This window comes from Dermacentor silvarum, chromosome 10, assembly GCF_013339745.2.
Source record: "Dermacentor silvarum isolate Dsil-2018 chromosome 10, BIME_Dsil_1.4, whole genome shotgun sequence".
Lineage (NCBI taxonomy): Eukaryota > Metazoa > Arthropoda > Arachnida > Ixodida > Ixodidae > Dermacentor > Dermacentor silvarum.
Window position 1 is genome coordinate 24,343,590 of NC_051163.1, and position 20,437 is coordinate 24,364,026.

The following is a 20,437-nucleotide window of genomic DNA, read 5'->3' on the forward strand; positions in this document are numbered from 1 at the left end:
GGTCCTTTCTACGCACCTTCCGTCCCCGTCAAAATTTATCTTGATGTTCCCGCGTTTAGTGACAAACTTTTCGTAGTATATACCTTTGACAAGTGTTATCTTTGAGCTGTATGTCAGCGCTTGTCTTCGTCCCGTTTAAGTCCTTGGCGGCCTTTGCGCTGGTCGCTTACTGAGATGACACATCAAGTGGCTCAATCACCCACCCAGCTAAGTTATCGTTGAACTTTCCTAATGTAGGAACTTGCCGAGACATTTAAACCCGCAAAAACCGAATATATAATTTTTGATATGCTAAATTCAATGCCTCATAAATTCTGGTTCAAGCAGTGAAAAGCCCCTAACCCATAGTAGTTTAGGATTGTTTAAGCGTACTGGCAACCGGCGAAAAGCACGTGCAAAAACAGAAGTGCCACAATTAGCGCTTGCGTGTGTCCACTTGCTTGTCGCCGTCTGCTGGCTAATAGTGAATGAGTCATAATGATTGCAGACAACGTGGCTGACAAAGAATCGGCTGCATGTGGAACGGTGGCTGCATGTGGAATGTGAAAAAAAAAAAACTAAACTTGGAGGACGCTTAAGCTTCGCCGTTAAGAGTGGAACGTGATAGTATTCAAAGATCCCTGACGGCTTCTCACGCTTCCCGGCAACTGCAGCTTCATCATCATCATCATCAGCCTTTATTTATGTCCACTGCATGACGAAGGCCTCTCCATGCCATCTCCAATCACCGCTGTCTTGCGCTAGCTGATACCAACTTGCGCCTGCAAATTTCCTAACTTCATCACCCCACCTAGTTTTCGGCTGTCCTCTACTGAGCTTCCCTTCTCTTAGTATCCATTCTGTGACTCTAATGGTCCACCGGTTATCCATCCTACGCATTACATGGCCTACCCAGCTCCATTTTTTTCTCTGAATGTCAATTAGAATATCGGCTATCCCCTTTTGTTCTCTGATCCACAGCACTCTCGTCCTGTCTCTTAACATTAGGCCGAACAATTTTCGTTCCATCGCTCTTTGTGCGGTCCTTAGGTTGTTCTCAAGCTTCTTTGCTAACCTCCAAGTTTCTGCCCCATATGTTAGCACCGGTAGAATGCAATGATTGTATACTTGCCTATGGCGCGAAATACATTTCGTGAAAATGGGACAGAAGAAAGGACGCAGTGCACGAAATGTATTTCGCGCCGCAGACAAGTATACCTAGGAAACCTCAGCACCAACTTGCCCAAGAAGAAGTTATTTTGACAGAGTTATTCCTCGGAATCTTGAGAATGACAGCCCACAAACAAATGTCGCGAAACAAAGCACCGAAAGAGCATGCCTTTTATGTTAAATCTTCTCAGACTGTAATATTAAACGTGCGAGACAATAACAGAAACCTGAAAACGACGTAAATGTATTGGCGTGGCTGTGCACTATCTCCGCGATCGGCCCACGCCAAAGGCCGTGTTTCTACGAGAAAGCTCGCCTTCGTGCATAGCGTTCGCCGCCAGCGTTTCCCGGTAAACATTATGGGTAGATCAGTGACGACTTAGCGGTGAATGCGAGAAAAATGCGGTAGCATTACGTCTCACCTCTTCGAAGGCCCCGGTTCTAAGGCTTAAATTGCACCACATTGCAAATTGTTGTGCATGAGCTCACGCGTCACGTGTCCAGCGCCTTCGAGTAGCGAAGTGCAAATGACGGTGGTCGCTTTCTCTCTTTCCGCATATATATAGAAGACAAGCACAACCTTTCAGTTTGGTTTATTTATCCAACAGTTTCGGTTGATGGACCAACATTTTACGGTGGGCGGTGCACCGTCCCCTATATATATTCGCTCATCTAAGCATTTCCATCTCCTCTCTACTTCTACCCAGTGACCAGCTTCCTACACGTACAATTTTTCTACTTCCGCGCTCGTAATGTTAATGCATTAATATTGGAAGCAAGTTGTGGTTGCATTGACGTTACTATTCAGCGCGGCATCTAGTACTCGTTAAGATTGCCCGTGTCTCATTTCACAATACGTTGCGTTTTTATCTACGTAGAAAAATTGAAAAAAGGCAGTCACACACACTTCTATTTGAAATGCTTCTAGGATACTAAGGTTATCTTAATCACGATGACATATCCTTAGAACAATAGAAGTTGCGTGCACGTCCGTGAGTCTGTCTTCGTAAATGCACTTGCGATTGCCGTTGTGACTTTGTTCTTTTCAGCGCATCGTTTTTGTTTACTGTCGTGAATTTTGTCTGTGTGATTTATGATATACCGTGTCCGGACTAGCTCGCGTTCCTTACGCATAGCCATTAACGTAATGCATGCCTGTGTCGCTGCATGTCGACGCCCCCGTGGTGTGGCGTGGGGGCTTCGGCTTTGCGCGGCTAAGCCCGCGAGGTCACTGGTTCGAATCCTGGCCACGGCGGCCGCATTGTGATGGGGCGAAAAAAAAAAAGGAAAGCGCTCGTGTACCGTGCATTGCGTGCCCGTTAAGGAAAGCCAGGTGGTCAAAATTATTCCGGTGTCCCTCACTACGACGTGCCTCATAATCATATGATGGTAAAGCCCCAAGAATTTAATGAATTAATTTATTCGTTGTATGCCCTTTATAAAGCATTTTGTTGATTTCATGTTATGTATAATGTTATAATGTTCAGTGTACTTATGTGGTTAACTCCAATAATGAGGCTTTATGTCATCCGTCATTACAAAGTAGTGGAAGCAGGTGAGAATAAATGCGGAAAAGTCGCTCAAGCTTGTTTCGACTTCTTTTTAGGAGACAACGTCAGCGGACCAGTTTGATTGCATAGCACTGACAGTGCGAAAAGGAGTGGGCGACACCTTGTAGCTGTAAAACAGAAAAAAAAAAATTTGGAGGACGCTTAAGCTTCGCCTTTAAGAGTGGAACGCGATAGCATTCAATATCCCTGGCTGCTTATCAGGCTTTCTTTCTCATATATTCACATTACAATCCGATGCTATCACGTCTGTAGGTTGTGGTGAAGTCGTACTTTCCGATTTTTCTGACGGACTTCACCTTGAGAAATTAAATTTTTAGTTCACTAACGCCTCGCGCCACGCGAAGGGCCCGCCCGGTGGGGGTGGTTCGGGATGATGCAGTTCGGCACGATTATTTCCGCCAACGACGCCGGCGCTTATGCCGACGCTGACGCTGGATTTTCTGCGACACGGGGCCCTTAACGCTGTCGCGTTAAAATGTGCTTCATCATCCAACTTAATGCTGCCGATGGAACAGACGCTACGATAAAGGTTCGAATTTGAACAGCTCCAAACTGGACGAGGAGAGGAGATTGTGTTTTCTTTTTTTTTAATTCGAAAATTTGCCCTGTTGCATAAAATCGAGTAACCCTTTTATATGGACACACAGAGTTTGTTCTCTTCAACCAAGTCCGGCAGGGCTCGATGGTGTGGAGCATGGATTCACAGATGGTTGCCACGTGAGTGGCTATCTAGTCACCATTCCTGGTGACGCTGAGAAACAGTTTAAAACTAAAACACGGAGAAAAGTTACTGCCGACTGCGCGCAGTCTTTTTTTTTTTTTTCAGAAAGTAGGTTCCTTCGTTGCTGTTCTTGTACACTGGAGATGAGAAGTCCGTATATAACGAACTCGTCACAAGATTTCGTTTAAGTTCGTTATAGGCGAGTTTGGGTACATCGAATCACCCGATATATCGAACTATTCTTAGCGCATATCGCCTGTCCGTTGTAAACGGGCTCGAGTGTAGACCCGCTTTCGACAGGTATGCACTCATCGCTGATTACCGTTCTCTATCCTCTTCCTGTGTGCCTCTGTTTTAACGCGAGAGCGTTAAGGGCCTCGTGTCGCAGAAAGTCCGGCGTCGGTGTCGGCGTCGGCGTAAACATCGGCCTCCGTGGCGTCTGTGGCGGAGAAATTCATCCCGAATCACCCCGACCACACATGCCTTCCGCATAAAATTGAATTTCTCAAAGTAAAATCCGCCAGAGAAATCGTAAACTACAACTTAACTACAACCTACTGACATGATAGCGTAGGAGTGTAATTTGAATATACGAGAAAGAAGCCTGATAAGCAGCCAGAGATCTTTGAATGCTATCGCGTTCCACTCTTAAAGGCGAAGCTTAAGCGTCCTCCAATTCGGATGGTCTTTCATCGTCGCTCGAACGCAGACAATCACGGGAGCCTTCGATCTTTTTAAATTGCATGGTGACAAACCAACAACTCCAATTCCTGAAGGTATACGATATAGCTTTAGCCGCTGTATGGGATGTTGAAGAGGGATTACCTGGGAAGCCGAGCTGAACCCAGGTGAATTCAGATTCGTTCTCCTGGTAGCAGTTCTTCACGTTCAGCTTCTTGTTCAGGTCCATCATCTCCGTCGTGATGTCGTGGATGTTTGCGAAGAAGTAGAAGTACGGCTGCACGAATTAACATACAATAAAATTATGCTGATCCAAAGCGCACGTTGGAATCTATGTCAAGCGGTAAATGCATGCTATGCAATTAACGACGATGCGCACTATTGTGGTTACTTTCAATCCTACGCAACGCGTTAATCTCTTGCATAATGGTCACGTTCACGCACCGCAAAGCTCGCAACTTGTCCCTTGTGTAACATTAGCACACACACAAACATGTAAATACATTTCAGGATTTTATACCACTTTTGTGTCACATTAGAACATATCCATTCTGGAGGATTAGCAATGAATGGGCCCGTGTCCAGTGACACAAAGCGAATCGCTTAATCAGAGATCTATCGACAAGGTCCATAGACATCGCTGACCGTAATGCGCTATTCAGAGATCGGAGAGCGCTCCAGAGATGCCTAGTGAGGCAACAATTAGTGTTCAGGTTTTATCTAGGTGCTTATGTTATTATTATTATTATTATTATTATTATTATTATTATTATTATTATTATTATTATTATTATTATTATTATTATTTTTATTATTATTATTAAGTGGAATAGAGGTGCGATAACTTGCACTACTTTGGCGGTCAGCGTACATGGTTTACGTATAAGCCTGTTCGCTGGTACAGTCGAACCTCGATATAACGAAGTTGTACTTGCCGCGAAAAACTTCGTTAAATCGCGAATTTAGTTGATTCGTGGTTTCGTTAATTCTATGGAACTAAGATTGGGAAATAAAATAGTTCTTTACATCGCGAATTTCGTTAAATTAAGGATCGTTATAATCGAGGAAGCACATATAAGCTTCTTACACATATCCGCAACTATATCCGTCAAGAAAAACAAAAACACGAAACGCTGAGAAAATGGTAAGTTTTAGCACTCGAGAAGGAGATGGTTAACGCAGTGTGCACTTGTTCTCTGATACAAGAAGTGAGTGCAGCGGAAGGACGCTTACTGTGTTGTTGCTTGTATGTGCTCATTATTCATGTCTGATGACGTGCGGGAATGTTTAAAGGAAGGAAGGTTGAGTTGCATAACTGAACAAACAATGTACCACTGCATTGTACAATTAATGGACACGTTTGTCCAATGTATTCCGCGCAGTCTGAATTTGTCTATAGGCGTTAGCAGCTTCCCGCCGCCTTCGCGCCCTTACCCTCTGCTGGGGCCGTATTCTGAAACGTTCCACTTCGGCGACGGTTCGCCTAGGCGACAATTTCGCCTATCAGGCGCGCGCTGATTGGCTGTTTTAGCAAAATTGAATGAGCTGATTGGCTGGTTGAGCACGACGTCATTCAATTTTGCTCAACCACCAGCCGATCATCGCGCGCCTGAAGGCGAAAGGCGAACTATCGCCGAAGTGGAACGTTTCGGAATACATTCCCTGATCACGCCGTCGTTATTTGTAGGTATGCACTTCTTCCTCGGTCCACCGGAACGCAGCTGAGATAACGTGCATATGCAGTGCATGACGTTATCAGCTAAAGATACACTCATTAGCTATTAAACGCAGCTGGGTCACACCGGCGATACGCTCTTGCTTTGTATCGAGGCTACGACGTTTTTGTCTACGGTCTATGCACACCGCGATCCGCTGGAAACTAGCGTATAACAGCTCCGCTGTAAAAATTTTTAAAAAGATAAAGATTTGAAGCGCTTATTAGGAAAGTTAGTGTAGCGACTTCTGAATACAGAAAAAAAGGCAGGCACTGTGGTGTAACGATGGACAGAAAGATATCAGTGATTTGAGTTGATATCATTTGCCTGTCATGAGGTAATATTTGTCGCTATAATGGGAAACATTTAGACACGTGTAAGCAGTAGTCATATGCATGTTTACCTAGAACAATTAGTAAAGCGGGTGGTTTAGAAGTTTCATACCTCAGTCTTCTTGCTAACATAAGCGTACATGGCCACTCGGACCGGCAGGTTCTTTTGGTTGACCGACGTGTCCATCACTGCGCGTTCCTGCAATGACAAGATGAGGACGCGCAGAGTTTGTATGTCCGTAGTGAGCCTGAATTGAAGTATAGCCCCAAATTATACTTGGACTTGCCTCACGGGCTTTAGTACTGTGTAGTTTACACATTTCAAGTAGTATCACGTTCTAATAATGGCAGATCCACAAGAAAAGGCCCAGATCCCCCCCCCCCCCCTCCCATTCCTCTCCTTCTCCCCACTAGGCTAAATTGAACTGATCGGTTCTGCTGCTCAAATGGATACAGAAGAGAAACACACTAAATCAGTTTACAGTGATAAAGTATATCATACAGAACTCAATGCTTTTAAGAGCTTCGCGGCTAGAGAGAGCTTGACTACAAAAGGAAACAAAAATCAAGCCCAAACTTCTATTGTTTTTTAATATAGCGCCGATACGACAGCGCCGGAACGACAGTATGACGTCACAAACTTGGTAGTTTTTTTTTTTTTTATTGCGGTCAATGGGGTGTTGTAAACAAAGTTCTTGGAAATTTGCTAAGTTCCGTCTATGACCCCCTTTTTTTTTTCAGAGCACAACGTAGTCCACCATTATCGATAAAAACATATAAGGAAACCCGAGCAGACGTCAACAAAATCTGTGACGTCACGTCGAGCTGGTGCGAGAAGTTTAGCGTGACGTCGCCACCAGCGTTTCGTTTTTGCGCCTTTCATGGCTTAACGCGCTTAATCCTCCCGCTGTAAAAGGGGCTTTTTTGGGGTATTGCAGTATGCTAATTACTAAACCTGCTTAAATTATTTTATCTTTAGTATCCACCAAAGGCCAGTGGCCAGTGGGCAATAAAGTGGTAAAAACAGCCCCCCTTAAACGGCATTGTAATTTCAAAAGCGCGAGGGTATTCGCATTCCGGTCTCCCATGGAAAAAATTTAGCTTAGTTAGCACCGCTACTGAAGGGAAAGGACCTGTGCGCGTTTGGCGAAGGGTTCTGGAAAATTCTTCCTTCCCGGTGATAAAACTGGCGTGCGCGAAAGAGGGCTGTAGTGTCCCGTAGTATGTTTCAACTAGGCCTCATCAAAACGACGCTTCGGCTTTTAGAAACATGCGTATACGCGCCAACTCACCGCAAGGAAGCTGTAAATCAGCACAGCGTGCGTCAGGTGAGCACCTCCCACTGGCATCGGATCCGTTACCAACTCGTAGGTGTGCACGGGCATTCCACGGACACTTTGCTGCTCGAAATGAATGAATGAATGAATGAATGAATGAATGAATGAATGAATGAATGAATGAATGAATGAATGAATGAATGAATGAAACGACAAACAGCGATCCTTATGATAATGAATTATAAATGAATGCAAAACGCACACTCTTAACTTCGTTGCACACAAGTTCCGTTAAGTAAGCGGAACACATTAGTGAAAATGTTTCTTTTATTAAGCATAAATTATGTGGAATGAGTGACCTTGAGCGTCGGCTGTTCCATCGGTGGAGCTTTCTTGCCAGCTACTATATAAACTCTTAATATCGTTACACACAACTTCCGCTATAGGAAACGTCCCTTTTTTTTTTTCATCATTGAAATGAAAATAAAGGGCACATGTAGTCACCGTATAATGACGACGGCTGCTCCTCTTGGCATAGCAGTCACAACAATTTATTTATATCACAGTCCTATACACACAAGAACACTTAATCTGGTTCCACATAAGGTTCACTTCGTAAGAGAAACACCTTTGCAAAAACTGCTCCACTAACTTAGAGAAACTAATTAATAAATAATTGAAAATATTTATTGATGCACTGTTCGCGTGAGATCTCTGTACGACTCCGGACCGATGTTGATTGGGCTTTCCTCCAATAGACAGGCCGAAACTAGGTCCCAGAAACTACCTCGACTTGGCGTGAATGCAATCTTTTGAAGCGTGCTGTTTATCATTTCATTTTTCGTTACTTTATCCTCAATTTTACACGTCTGCAGTAGCCCATCGAGCGAATGGCCCGGCACCTTGCCCTTCTCACATGAAAACGTGTGTCTGTTTCTGCGTGGCTCCGCTAGGTCACTATAGTGGTAGTAGGGCAGTATTTACACCTCTAATACACAACGTATCATAGATGCTACGCTGAGTTAGATGTCGTACTACTTTTAGTTTGGCACGGGAAACTTAATAATACACAGTATACAACAGCACTTTGACAAACTGGAATGAGTTCTCAGTTGTGGATAGCTGGCAAAAATGTTCCAAAAGCCGGGTGAATTCATGATTGATTTCACCCGGTTGTGGATAGTGCAAGAAAGCCATTGCTTATTAATTGATATACTAAGGAAGTAACTCAAGTAACATTCGCTGCTTCTTTGCGCAAATGCAATCTCCACGGCCAAGAATAAAAGCGAACTTTGTTGTTCTAGTTTTCCTTGACATGGGAGCTGCGTTTTGGAATTGCAGGGTTAACATTATCTCGAACATGCAATCTAATCTAAGGAGGCGAACAGCTTGACAAGTCTGACGTCTCCACTCGTATTGGAGATACTCACAATGCCGAGGTAGCTTGCTTTCTTGAGGACGTCGTAGTTTGGCAGTATCGTGTCCATCATGTTTATCTCGCTTATGTCCGGGAGCTGTATGATGGGTCTGACATTGTCCTGCGCTCTCACTTTGCACCCGTACCTTCCGCTGCTGTCGACGTACGTGTAGGTGTGACCTGCACGTAATGGTTTCACGCTAAGTTGCACGAGAGCTGACGCAAGACGCATGTGACGCGGGTCCACTGTGCGTGTGCAAACATTAGGCCTGACTAAGCAGTAATACCACTGAACGCTCAAAAAGCCGCAGTTTCGTCCAAAAGGCGAATCATCTATTGGGATAGCAAATTAGTAGATAGCTATGCGAAGTAAGGATAGTACTTTTATCGGCCGTGTAAACTTGTAAACATTGGCTTACTAATTAAATTAACAAGCATGATGTCACGCGCGCACAAGCAAACATGAACACATCACACTCGGTGATCGCGAATATACTCGCTGTCAAAACGCTGGGGGGCAGAGGCATCAATGCCCTTCTTTTGGTCAGCCAACGTCTGCCATTTGTGAATTATGTCAGGGGTAGTAGCTGTGTTGGCAAGTACTTTATTTATGAATATTACCTGGGATCGGCTGAGGGCGAGGTCCTTAGATATGTGAGGAGGAGTGAGATGTTTAGTGTACTTGAGGAAGCGACGTATTCGTGCCATTTCGAAATGAGAGTTTGGCGGCAAATCCGCATAGGGGTGGTCACCAAGGCCGGGAGGCCCGCGTAGCAGAGGTCGGAGACGAAAAGGTAAAACTCCAGATTGTGAGGTGGCAAGACGATGCGCCACCTCATTACCTCACCCCTGGGTCCCCACGTGTCCCCGGAGTCCAGGCAACCCTAACGTCAATGCCATTATTCTGCTTGTGCTGTAGAATCTGGCGGATGCGTAGAGAAGTGATATCTTCCACACTGGGGTCCTCAATGTATTTTAATGCTTCGAATGAGTCGGTGTAGATGGTGGATGGCGCTGCATTGTCTTGTAAGGCGGTCCAGATGGCCAAAAGTTCTGCCTGTGCAGGTGTCGCGTAGTTTAGTGTACAAATGTAGCGCCTGGCCTCACCGGTCGAGGGTTTGTACCAGGCCAGAGCCATGCGGTCGCCATCGAGTGCGGCGTCAGTAAATATTGCGTTGGCGTCGTACGGATTGTCTCGTTGAGAGAGGCGCTGTCTGGCTGTATAGTGGCCCCTGTTGCGAGTGGCGTAGACATCTTGGAGGGGTAAAGGGTAGGAAAAGCAAGGGTGGTGTCTTCGCCTGCAATGAGTGTTCCGCTGTTCTATGCGGACGCGTCGGGTGTCCCACAGCAGTGTGTCCTGGCCCTGTGTCGTGAGATGCAGTCCATTATTCAGTGATGTTTGAACATGTTTGATGATGTCGTCGATGGGTGGCAGGCATGTTAAGTCTTGCAGTTTGCGTATATTTGTGAACTTCGGGAGACATGTAAGCCGAAAGATTTGTCGGTAGAGTACTTGAATGTTTTTTTCGGCTGTTTTTGATGGTGTTACGACTGTGCTTCCATAGGTGATTTTATCCATTGCGATGGATCTGATGAGGGTGGTGCAGGCTGTCTGCCGTGACCCGCCAAACTTGTTGGAGACGCGCTTTATGGTGTGCAAGAGCCTGGGCCACTGCGTTTTGAGCTCAGTAGTCCAAAATTGTCCCGCATTGCAACTGTGGATGGGAATCCCAAGAATTTTAACGTGACTGTGGGTGACCCTGAGTTCATGCTGACCCAATGTCAACATTATTGCTTGTTGTGGCATTATTCTTCTTTCTGGGGCTTTACGTGCCAAAACCAGTTCTAATTATGATGCACGCCGTAGTGGAGGGCTCCGGATTAATTTTGACCACATGGGGTTCTTTAACGTGCACTACAACGCAAGCACACGGGCGTTTTTGCATTTCGCCTTCATCGAAATGGGGCCGCCGCGGCCGGGATTCGATCGCAGGAGGACGCTTCGTCTGCCATTGACACATAGAAGTTGTGTTTTCTCATGTGCTAAGGTGAGTCCCAGTTTAGGAAGGGTGTCTTCGAGTGCAATAAGGGCAGCTTGAACTTCGGTGGCCATGTGCTCAATGTTCCCGCCATAGTCTTGTGCTTCTGTCCAAATGGTTATGTCATCCGCATATATGGTATAGCGGTCGCCTGCTTGTCTCTAGTTCGTGGGCCGCAGTGAGCATGGCCACATTAAAAAGTAGTGGTCCCAAAATCTAACCCTGAGGGACTCCTCGATTGAGATATTACATGGCTGGAATGGCATTGCTGTTGCTGCGAAAACGAATGGGTCTGGCTTGAAGAAATCTTTCGTTTCAGTCTATTGTTCGTTGGTTGGGATATATTCTTGTTAGATTTGAGAGAATTTGATCTTGCTTGACATTGTCAAATGCTTTCCGCATGTCGACAGCTAAGATGTAGTCCGGAGGTCCACTCCGTGAATTTCTATTTAGGACCCTCCGAAGCAACCAGAGGTTATTGTGGGTTCCCATGTTGGGTGTAAACCCGCCTTGGGACGGATGTAAGATTGGTTTGCGATATTTGATGTAGTGGGTTATCCTGGTATGTATCATCCACTCAATGACCTTACATATGGTTGGTGTAAGCGACATTGGGCGGAGATTGGCGATTTTTGTAGAGTCTTTCCATGGTTTTGGTATCGGATTGATTATCGACAGGCGCATGTGATCCGGAACAAATCCTTGGGACCACTGCTTGTTTACGACTTCTAGAAGAGCCATTTGAAGAGTGATAACAGAGAGCTTTCGATTAGGGGACGCAAGCGGCTTTCTCACGCAAGAACTATAGAGGCAACGATACTGCGCATGCGTGGACTTACCTGCGCGTGCGCAGTACCGTGGCTTTTAGTAGTTGCTTACTCAAGCCGCTTGCGTCCCTTTATCTAAAGCTCTATAATTGTTGACATTCCATGACGTGCGCACCGCACCACCAGATTGTGCGAGAGCATGTGCTCTTTGCTCGTGACCAGCGCTTTTGTACCAGCGGCAAAAGCCATACCGCCACCGACCACCATGTGCAAATGAGTGGAAGAGCCAAAGACAAGATATTCGCATTCAAAGGGCGGAAGGCTTGCGCCACGTGACGTCCCACAGCTCTCCGAACACATCTCTGAACATTAACCACCACATTTACTTTGTCCTTGAGTGAGTTGTGTTTACCGTTAGCGTAGTCGTATATCCTCTGCATGCTCACGATGGGAGAGTGAATCACTTTCTTAGCCGACGTCCAGTCTGCACCGGTTACGCTCAGGAGACTGTCTCTGTCGTCTCGTATTACCTGAAAGAAAAAAAAAAGAGCAGGAAAACAATTCGTTATTTTAAAATGCTTGTGTATCATGCCTGAGGGCGTGGTAAAGAACCTGGGCGGGTCAAAGCTCACCCGAGGCTCTCTTCTAACCCTACTGTCGCTCCCGAGCGTTAAACTTCATAATCCAGTTTTATGAGTTCATAATCCAGCACTTTCGCTTACGAGAGAAACATGGGAGCGGGCATCAACTGACAAAGCAGCGGCTACGGGAGGCAGCCGTCGGGTCGACAGACCCGCAAGATACAATTATAAGACCTACCGTTCTCGGTCGTTAGACCTCTGGCTGAACAGCTTGGCTAAAGTTAACTGGGACATTCTGTATAGGGCGTCCCCGGGCGTTATTCAACAACGAACGACGTAATTCCCAAGCCCATCTTTCTGCAAGGTTCTCCAACACTCCTGACGCGCGAAGAATCGTATAAAGAGAACGTGTGTTGCGCGGGAAGTAAGAGCAGAACAATGGTGATGATGCGGCAGAAGCGAAAGAATAAAAAAAAAAGAAAAAAAAAGAAAAAAAAAGGAAAAGCGCAACAGGACTTGTGATAATACTGACTTACTTCTAAATGCGACAAGTAGTGGTCCGGGCCCAGCACCGAAGGGTTGGTGAAAGCCATTTCGACGTGAAACTCAAGGTCCAGGTTCGAGAAATTGGGTGGCATTGGAAGATCTTTGGCTAAGCGTTTGCAGCCCAGTCCCGTGGGTATCTTGTAAGGCAAATATGCAAGAAAAAAAGAAAAGAACAAAAAGTTAATCACAGGAATAACGATGAGTATGATTGGGATAGTTGGTATACGAAACAAAGGACTTCTGGTACATAAGAAAATATTTAAACAAATAAAAAAAAGGATACGGACGCACCAGGGGCGCTATAACGTAGAATGATTCCAAACTGCTTTGATTCCAAACTCCTGACGTCAGATTTACGTAACCACCGACGCAAGCATCGGGCGGTGACCTGCAGCGTTGTCTGAACAACCCAATCAAACACTCTCCTCGTTTATAGGAGGTCACCTTTGTTCTATTTCAAAACTAATAACATCGTCTACACTCACCGGTTTTTCTTATCTAATTGGCTGACAAGAGAGCGAGGAGCACGCTCTGGTGGAGAGGGTTTCGATGGGGCCGAGCCAGCACAGTGAAAATAGACAACCGCATGAAGAGGGTGGTGCCGGCTTCTCCGATTGGTCCGCTTCGCCTTACTTAGCTTGCGGTGGCTGGTCGAAAATCGCGGCGGCTTGCAACGGAAGGATAAGAATGCCGCTAAAACGGATCCTCAGCAAGGAAGAGTTGGCAGAGCGATGTCGTATATACGTGCCAAAAGGGCTCGATAACGTTTTACTGCCACGCAAAAAGGTTTATCATGCGTAAATACATGCTCACCGGTAGGTGCGAGTAGCGAGGGCCTGAGCGATCGGCGGGCAGCCATATTCGATTCCTTTCGGAACGGAGTAGTCTGTGGCTATTCAGAAAACTTTTCGGTTTTGTTCGGCATATTAATGCATTTTTTACGCGTACACGTCACTTTGACGTGGTGAATTTTCGCGGTTTTGTGAGTTCGCGTGACTGACAGGCAAAGTGGGCGTAGCCATAAAACATTGGACCAATAGCAGAGGGCTAATGGTGAAAAGGCGTCGAATCAGGCATAATTATTTTTCTTTTGTGCGGTTTAATCATGTATAATCAGTGTGTACACGTTATATCAGATGGGGAGCTATCGCGGTTTTCGTGACGTCGCGTGACAGACAGGCGAAGTTGGGAGTGGCCCGAACATGTTTTGACCAATCGTGGAGGCTGATTGCAGAAATCAAAACAGTTTGGAATCATTTTATGTTATAGCGCCCCAGGAAGCCTAAAGATGTGTCGATTTGTATCACGCCTTTTGCGCGGTGTCCGACCCTCGATAAACGCCTGCGTCCGAGCCGTTTTGCGCCTCAACGTGACCAGATTCCTTAGGTTTTTTGAAGAAAGAACTGGCTTGGCCTCCCGCTGGAGGATATTTTTTTTCCAAGTGACGAGACCTGACATTTTTCCTTTTTTTTTCTATTGTTTCGTAATTAGTGCGACCTACAGTGATTATTTTTATGTTACTACTGCCTTACTATATTTCTTTTCTCATTGTCTTACTCTAGCCTTGGAGATCTCTCAGTGTGCTCTTTGTTTCCTCTTTTCTTCCCTTCTTCCTATCTTCCATTTCTATGTTTGTCTTTCTTCTTCCTGAAGACTAAGCCGGCGTTGTGTCCCTTCCGGTGGCAAGTTGCCAGCCTGCCGCTTACTTTCTTCTTTTCTCTCTATCCATTATATGCAGATACTCAAATTTATACTACTACACTACTACTTCTGCTACTGCTACTACTGCTACTACTACTACTACTACTACTACTACTACTACTACTACTACTACTACTACTACTACTACTACTACTACTACTTATTAATACTACTACTACTTCTTCTTCGTCTTCTTCTAATATTATTCATAACAGCCGTACAGTGAAAGATGAAAGTGAGTTTAAAACGGGGTGCGCACGAGTAACACAGCCCCTCCAGCGCAAGGAAAGCACCTCACCTTCAAGACGCCATCGTCGTCACTTTGATAAGGTTGCATCATCATGATGTCAATTGTGCGCGGTCCCGTGGTGATCCTGAGCGGCAGGGACTTTCCCGTACCGTAGCCCGCGTCCCATTCGGGATCTGAAAGGTGCCGCGACGCGCAACTTTTTAGGCTGTTGCAGTATATACGCATACGGGCCAGTGATCGACCGTGAATGGCCTGTCGGTAGCTCGACCAATGAAGTTACTGGCACTCTGTAATTGCTCAAAGCTTTGCCGTACTCAAGCAAATGTACAAGCAAAGAAAAAAAAGAAAAAGAAAAAGAAAACAGCGTATGAGGTGTAAAGAGTGGCGTAGCCAGAAATATTTTTCGGGGGCGAGGGGGCACTAATTTGACCGGAGAATGACAGGGTCAGGGGAGAGGAGAGGTCAGACCCCATGCAAACACAACAATTTCAGGGTAGGAGGGGGGGGGGGGGGGTGGCATGTGCCCAATCTTTCACGCCCTGGCTGCGCCACTGGGTTTACACCGCGTGAACCCAACAGAAATGAAGCCAAGGTAAGCGTAGCGGAAATAAACTGTTCTTCTAATTGCAATGTAGAACTATCAGGAAAATAATTATGCAGATTTCAAGCACTGTTTGGAATCTATATGAAGCCATGGTTTCGTCAGGCCGTGACCTGAATGTTCACAAAACTAAATGTGGTGCGAACTACTGTCTTTATTGTCATTCTATGCGACGCGTGATCTGCTTGCATGAGTCGTGTAGAAGTGACAAAGGATCACCTGCAAACCAAACCAGCGTCGGGTCGTCGTCTCCAGGATAGCAAGCGGCCCACTGCAAGCTCTTAATACCGCGGATTGGCTCGCCTGGGCCTTGGTAGTACTGCGTGGGTTGCAATGAATAAAAACTGAGAAAGCTCATCTAAAAATTTCACTAAGAACTCTCGCTGCAAAAGCCTGCGCCCATCAAAAAAAAAAAAAAAATTGCAAGGGATAGTTTGTAAGCTTCTTTGTTTGTAACGGAAAGCATCGTGAAACAAATAGTTAATTAAGAAAACATTCGTCAGTGCAAATACAGCATTTATTTACAGATGACACGCAGAGAAAACGCATTGCTGTCGTTCCTTATGTCCATCGCTTTTCCCACGGACTAAACAAGCTGCCAGCAGGTATGGTGTTGACGCTGTTTTCAGCGCCCCTGACAAGCTGCAACGAATATTTCAAGCGGTGTTCAAAAAGATTGATCAAACAAGAATAAGTGTGTCTGCGCCTTAAAAAAATTCCAAGCTCGTAAAATGCAAATTTGGCGTAGTATACATGTTGCCACTAACTTGCGGTAATGTTTACATATAGGCCAGACCAGCCGGTGTGTTAATACTCGTCTAAAAGAGCATCAAAATTCACTCGACAAAGATAACCACTTACACCTAGCCAACCATTGCAAAAGCTGTCATTGTAAACCTGTCTATTCTGATACCATGATTTTGTTTACTCATAGAAACAAACTAACACGCGAAATAACCGAGGCCTTCCATATCAAAAAGCGTTCTGATATGTGCGTAAGTAAGCCATCTATAACCCTAACTGACAAAGAATTTGCCTTACTGAGCGCCACCTGATGTTGTTAAGATACGTAGAAGTTCTGTATATATATATATTTTTTTTCTTCTAAATGTCTTTGTTATTTTATTTCTATTCCGCATGCTATTGCACATGCTCACTTTAGTCAGACTGGGTATATATATGTGTGTAATTTCCCCCCAAAGATAAACTGAGTTAAGAGTCAGTGCCTGTCTGTTAGCTTTGCCTTATTATCCTCGTTTTTCTTGTGTGCGCACTGCAGTTTCAAGATGAATAGCCAACAAAAATCACCGATAGTAGGCCCGGAGCTGCACTGATTGCGGGATTGCCCGTGTGCCTTGGAGCGGTGCCCTTGACAGATACAGCAGCGGGTGGCGGTTTCACGCCGTGGCGTTAAGGAGGCGTTACGTGCTGCTCCGCGTTCTGATTTCGCCCGTGTAGACCGCGCCGGAGAGCCAGCGGAAGTAAAGCCCCTGGATCTTTTGGATGGGCACGCACTTGATTGAGCTTTAGCTTGACCGGTGGTGGAGAGACAGGTCGGTGTTCTAGCAAGTAGTTTTATTCCAGGTATTCCCGGTCAAAGTCAGTGCGTTGAGACGCTTCGCACGTTAGGCGCCTCGCACAGCAACAATTAGAGAAAGTGAGCGCGCGCAGCTTCCAGCTGACGAAAAATTAAATTATGTGGCTTTACGTGCCAAAGCCATGATCTGATTATGAGGCACGCCGTAGGGGGAAAAATGTGGACCACCTCGGCCTCTTTAACGTGCACCTAAATGTAAGTACGCGAGTGTTTTCGCATTTCGCCACCATCGAAATGCTGTGGCTGTGGCTGGAGTTCGATCCCGCGACCTCGTTCGTGCTCAGCAGCCCAACACCATGGCCATCTTCCAGCGGACGTTGAAGATGGAATTAAACGGACGAGTTCGTCACCGAGAGAGAGAGAGAGAGAGAGAGAGAAACATTCGCTGCGCGCCGCTCACCGTACTGTCAAACTATACACTCGCGGACAACTTTCTGTGGCACTGAAGGGAAAGCTACGGAGACAAAGCGCTCACAAGTGAGAGCGCTTCTGAAAAGCGTCTTTTTCAAAGCGTCTTCTGAAAAACGTGTTTCAATCCACGTTAAATTAGTCTGGGTAAGAGAAAACAAACACCTTACTATAGCAACAGTTAAATAAGACAGAACACACCACTGAATGTAAAAGATTGCATATTTTGCGGTTTTTCCCTTCCGCGTCTGATCAAACGCGAAACCATCGCACGTGGGAGCTGCGCCGATTCAGCGTCTGTTCCGAGCAACCAAAAGCACTGTCAAGCGCTGCCGGACTACTCGGCGCGGTAACACATGTGCAGCAGCCACGCGCCCGTAACGTTCCTTTCATTGTCACAGAGAGTTGTCCGCGAGTATAGTGCGTTTCTACGAGGTCAAGCACAGATTGTGTCTTGCGAGTCAGACCGTTGTGATGCTGAATAACAGTTCCGCTTTCCTGCAAGGTCCACCGTGGCGGCTGATGCTTTCGTCATTGAAACCCGCAGCGCAGTCTCGTGTCCTAATGCGCAATCCATCGCTTACAAAGATACCAATCAAAGGTTGGTCTTGCAGGGACGATCTCGCCATGACATGCACAACGCCTGCGAACAGCACCACTCATAACTGTCTCAAATTGGTTGCGAATCCATCAAATTGCTGCTGTTAGTCAAGCACGAGTGCTATCGGAGCCAAATTTCTTATGCGAAAGGCAACCTGTTGCCCAATTCAGCAGCAGCTATGGCTCTAGCAATCTTTGCGAGCTTTTCGAGAATATTTCTTCAAGGTCTCCCCATCAAGAATCCCAGAAGAGTCATTACGAACCTCTCCGCATGGAACAAAAGCGTTTTAGTTCATCACGACTCCAGCATGTTCTAAAAAAAGTGACGACGCGATATTATAGGTACCGTTTCACATTACCGCGTATATGAGGCAGTATACTCCGTGTGAATATGTTTTCAGTGCAGCTAACAGGTCGCGCAAGGGCGGGAAGCGGACCTTTTACGCCGTGCGGACCTTTTACGCCATTCAGCAGCCGTGACGCCGCTAGGCGACGCTGTACGCTGTCGGTGTGCTGTCAAGAAAGTTAGAAACCAAGGGCGCGATCTTGTACGCGTTCCAAAATGGAACGGAGGCGTTCCGTTCCATCGAGCCGCACACGATTGGGCAATTTCAACCGCGACGTTCAAATTGACCAATCGTGTGCGGCTCGATGGAACGGAACGCCTCCGTTCCATTTTGGAACGCGTACAAGATCGCGCCCCAAGTGTACGGTATTTTGAATTGTCAAAAGACACCCGGGAACAATCTAAAAGAACGAAAGAAACAGTCATTAAATTGGACGCAAAGGATGGAAACACGCGCACACACGCGCACACACGCGCACACACGCGCACACGCGCGCACACACGCGCACACGCGCGCACACACGCGCACACACGCGCGAAGTCAGCATAGCAAGGAAGAAATCAGAAGAACATCTGTACGATAACTCAAAGAGTGATCTGCTGGGTTTCTGAGGACACAACAATATCGGAGCAAATATTCGCGACAGGATGAAGCATGTATCTGCTGCAGCAAAAGTCCGGAAACGACTCGGCACATCGTAATGGAGCGCCAAGATGTTCACCCAAGAAGGCCCCGCAGAAAACGTCCACCTTCCAGAAGCACTGGAATTCGCGTGGATGGAAACGTTAACTGGTCAGCGGTCGAGACAGGCACGATACGTTTAGAGTACCGCTGAAAAAACATAAGATTGATAGAGCCGGGGTCGTTACAGGCATACGTAACTGTGCAATATACACAGAGAGAAAGGTTTTAATGAACAGAGAAACGATCAAGGAGACGTTGGGCGTAGTGTGAGACTGAAATTGGCGTACACACTAGAACTTAATTAGCTTAAGCAGGCTATAGGTGGCTATTTGTAACCGCTCCATTTCGAAAGCGATTCAAATAAAAATTACCATCATCAACATAATCGTGAAAAGCAGTAACCGCAGGCGGCTTCTTCCACGGCGTATCAAGTCACGGCGAATCCAGAAAGCGGAAGCAACACCAACGTCGCTTCGAGAACCGTGCCTACAACGTATGCTTTCAATGGTATGCGCAGTTCTGAAGCCAGCTCAGCGAATGATGGTGAAGAGCGAAGCGAATGAGAGAATTGTAAAACGCTATATTGCCGCGACGCTATCTGTGCAGTTTTTGGGTCACGTTGTAAGCCACACAGGTGTCAGACCTGATCCTGAGAAAATCGCAGCTGTCGCAAAGTTTTCAAGGCCTACGGACAAGAAGGCAGTCAGACGCTTCCTAGGCCTATGCGCATATTACCGGCGATTTATTGCGGGTTTTGCACGCATCGCCTCACCGCTGACTTGCCTAACCAGAGAAGATGTCGCGTTTGTGTGGGGCGAGGAGCAGGAGGCGGCATTTAACGAGTTGCAGCACAGGTGAAGCACTACGTTCGAACGTGCCTTGACTGCCAGCGACGAAAAGTACCACCTGCGAAACCTGCCGGACTATTACATCCTGTTCTAGTGCCGGAAACGCCGTTTGCACAAATTGGGATGGACCTTTTGGGCCCATTCCCAATATCTGCCGCCGGAAATAAGTGGATCATAGTTGCGACAGACTACCTTACGCGATATGCAGAAACCAAGGCACTTCCGAGCAGCACAGCAGCCGAGGCCGCACAGTTCTTCATTGAAAACGTCGTCCTGAGGCACGGTGCTCCAGCGGTCATCGTAACCGACAGGGGAACCACGTTCACGGCTGAACTTTTGCGAACTGTACTAACGCTCAGTGGCACGGCACATAGAAGGACGACAGCCTATCACCCGCAAAGCAATGGACTTACGGAGCGCCTCAACAAGACTCTCGCAGACATGCTGTGCATGTATGTCGATGTGGACCACAAGAACTGGGACCAAATATTACCCTACGTCACGTTCGCTTATAACACGGCTCGGCAAGAAACAACAAAAATGACACCATTCAGTCTCCTCCACGGTCGAGAAGTGACTACAATGCTGGATGCTATGCTGCCTCA

At 46.4% G+C, this 20,437-nt stretch overlaps 1 protein-coding gene across 1 annotated transcript in view; it reads right to left on the reverse strand.

Moving 5' to 3' along the window:
• LOC119466420 (uncharacterized) overlaps positions 1-20,437 on the reverse strand; it is a 46,725-nt gene that overhangs the window by 18,419 nt on the left and 7,869 nt on the right. The window contains exons 6-13 of the mRNA XM_037726933.2: positions 15,568-15,667; positions 14,796-14,920; positions 12,787-12,933; positions 12,082-12,199; positions 8,877-9,043; positions 7,462-7,569; positions 6,282-6,368; positions 4,267-4,399 (exon numbers count right to left, since the gene is read on the reverse strand). Of these exons, the coding sequence (XP_037582861.1) occupies positions 4,267-4,399; positions 6,282-6,368; positions 7,462-7,569; positions 8,877-9,043; positions 12,082-12,199; positions 12,787-12,933; positions 14,796-14,920; positions 15,568-15,667 (985 nt within the window). The remainder of the gene's footprint in view (positions 1-4,266; positions 4,400-6,281; positions 6,369-7,461; positions 7,570-8,876; positions 9,044-12,081; positions 12,200-12,786; positions 12,934-14,795; positions 14,921-15,567; positions 15,668-20,437) is intronic.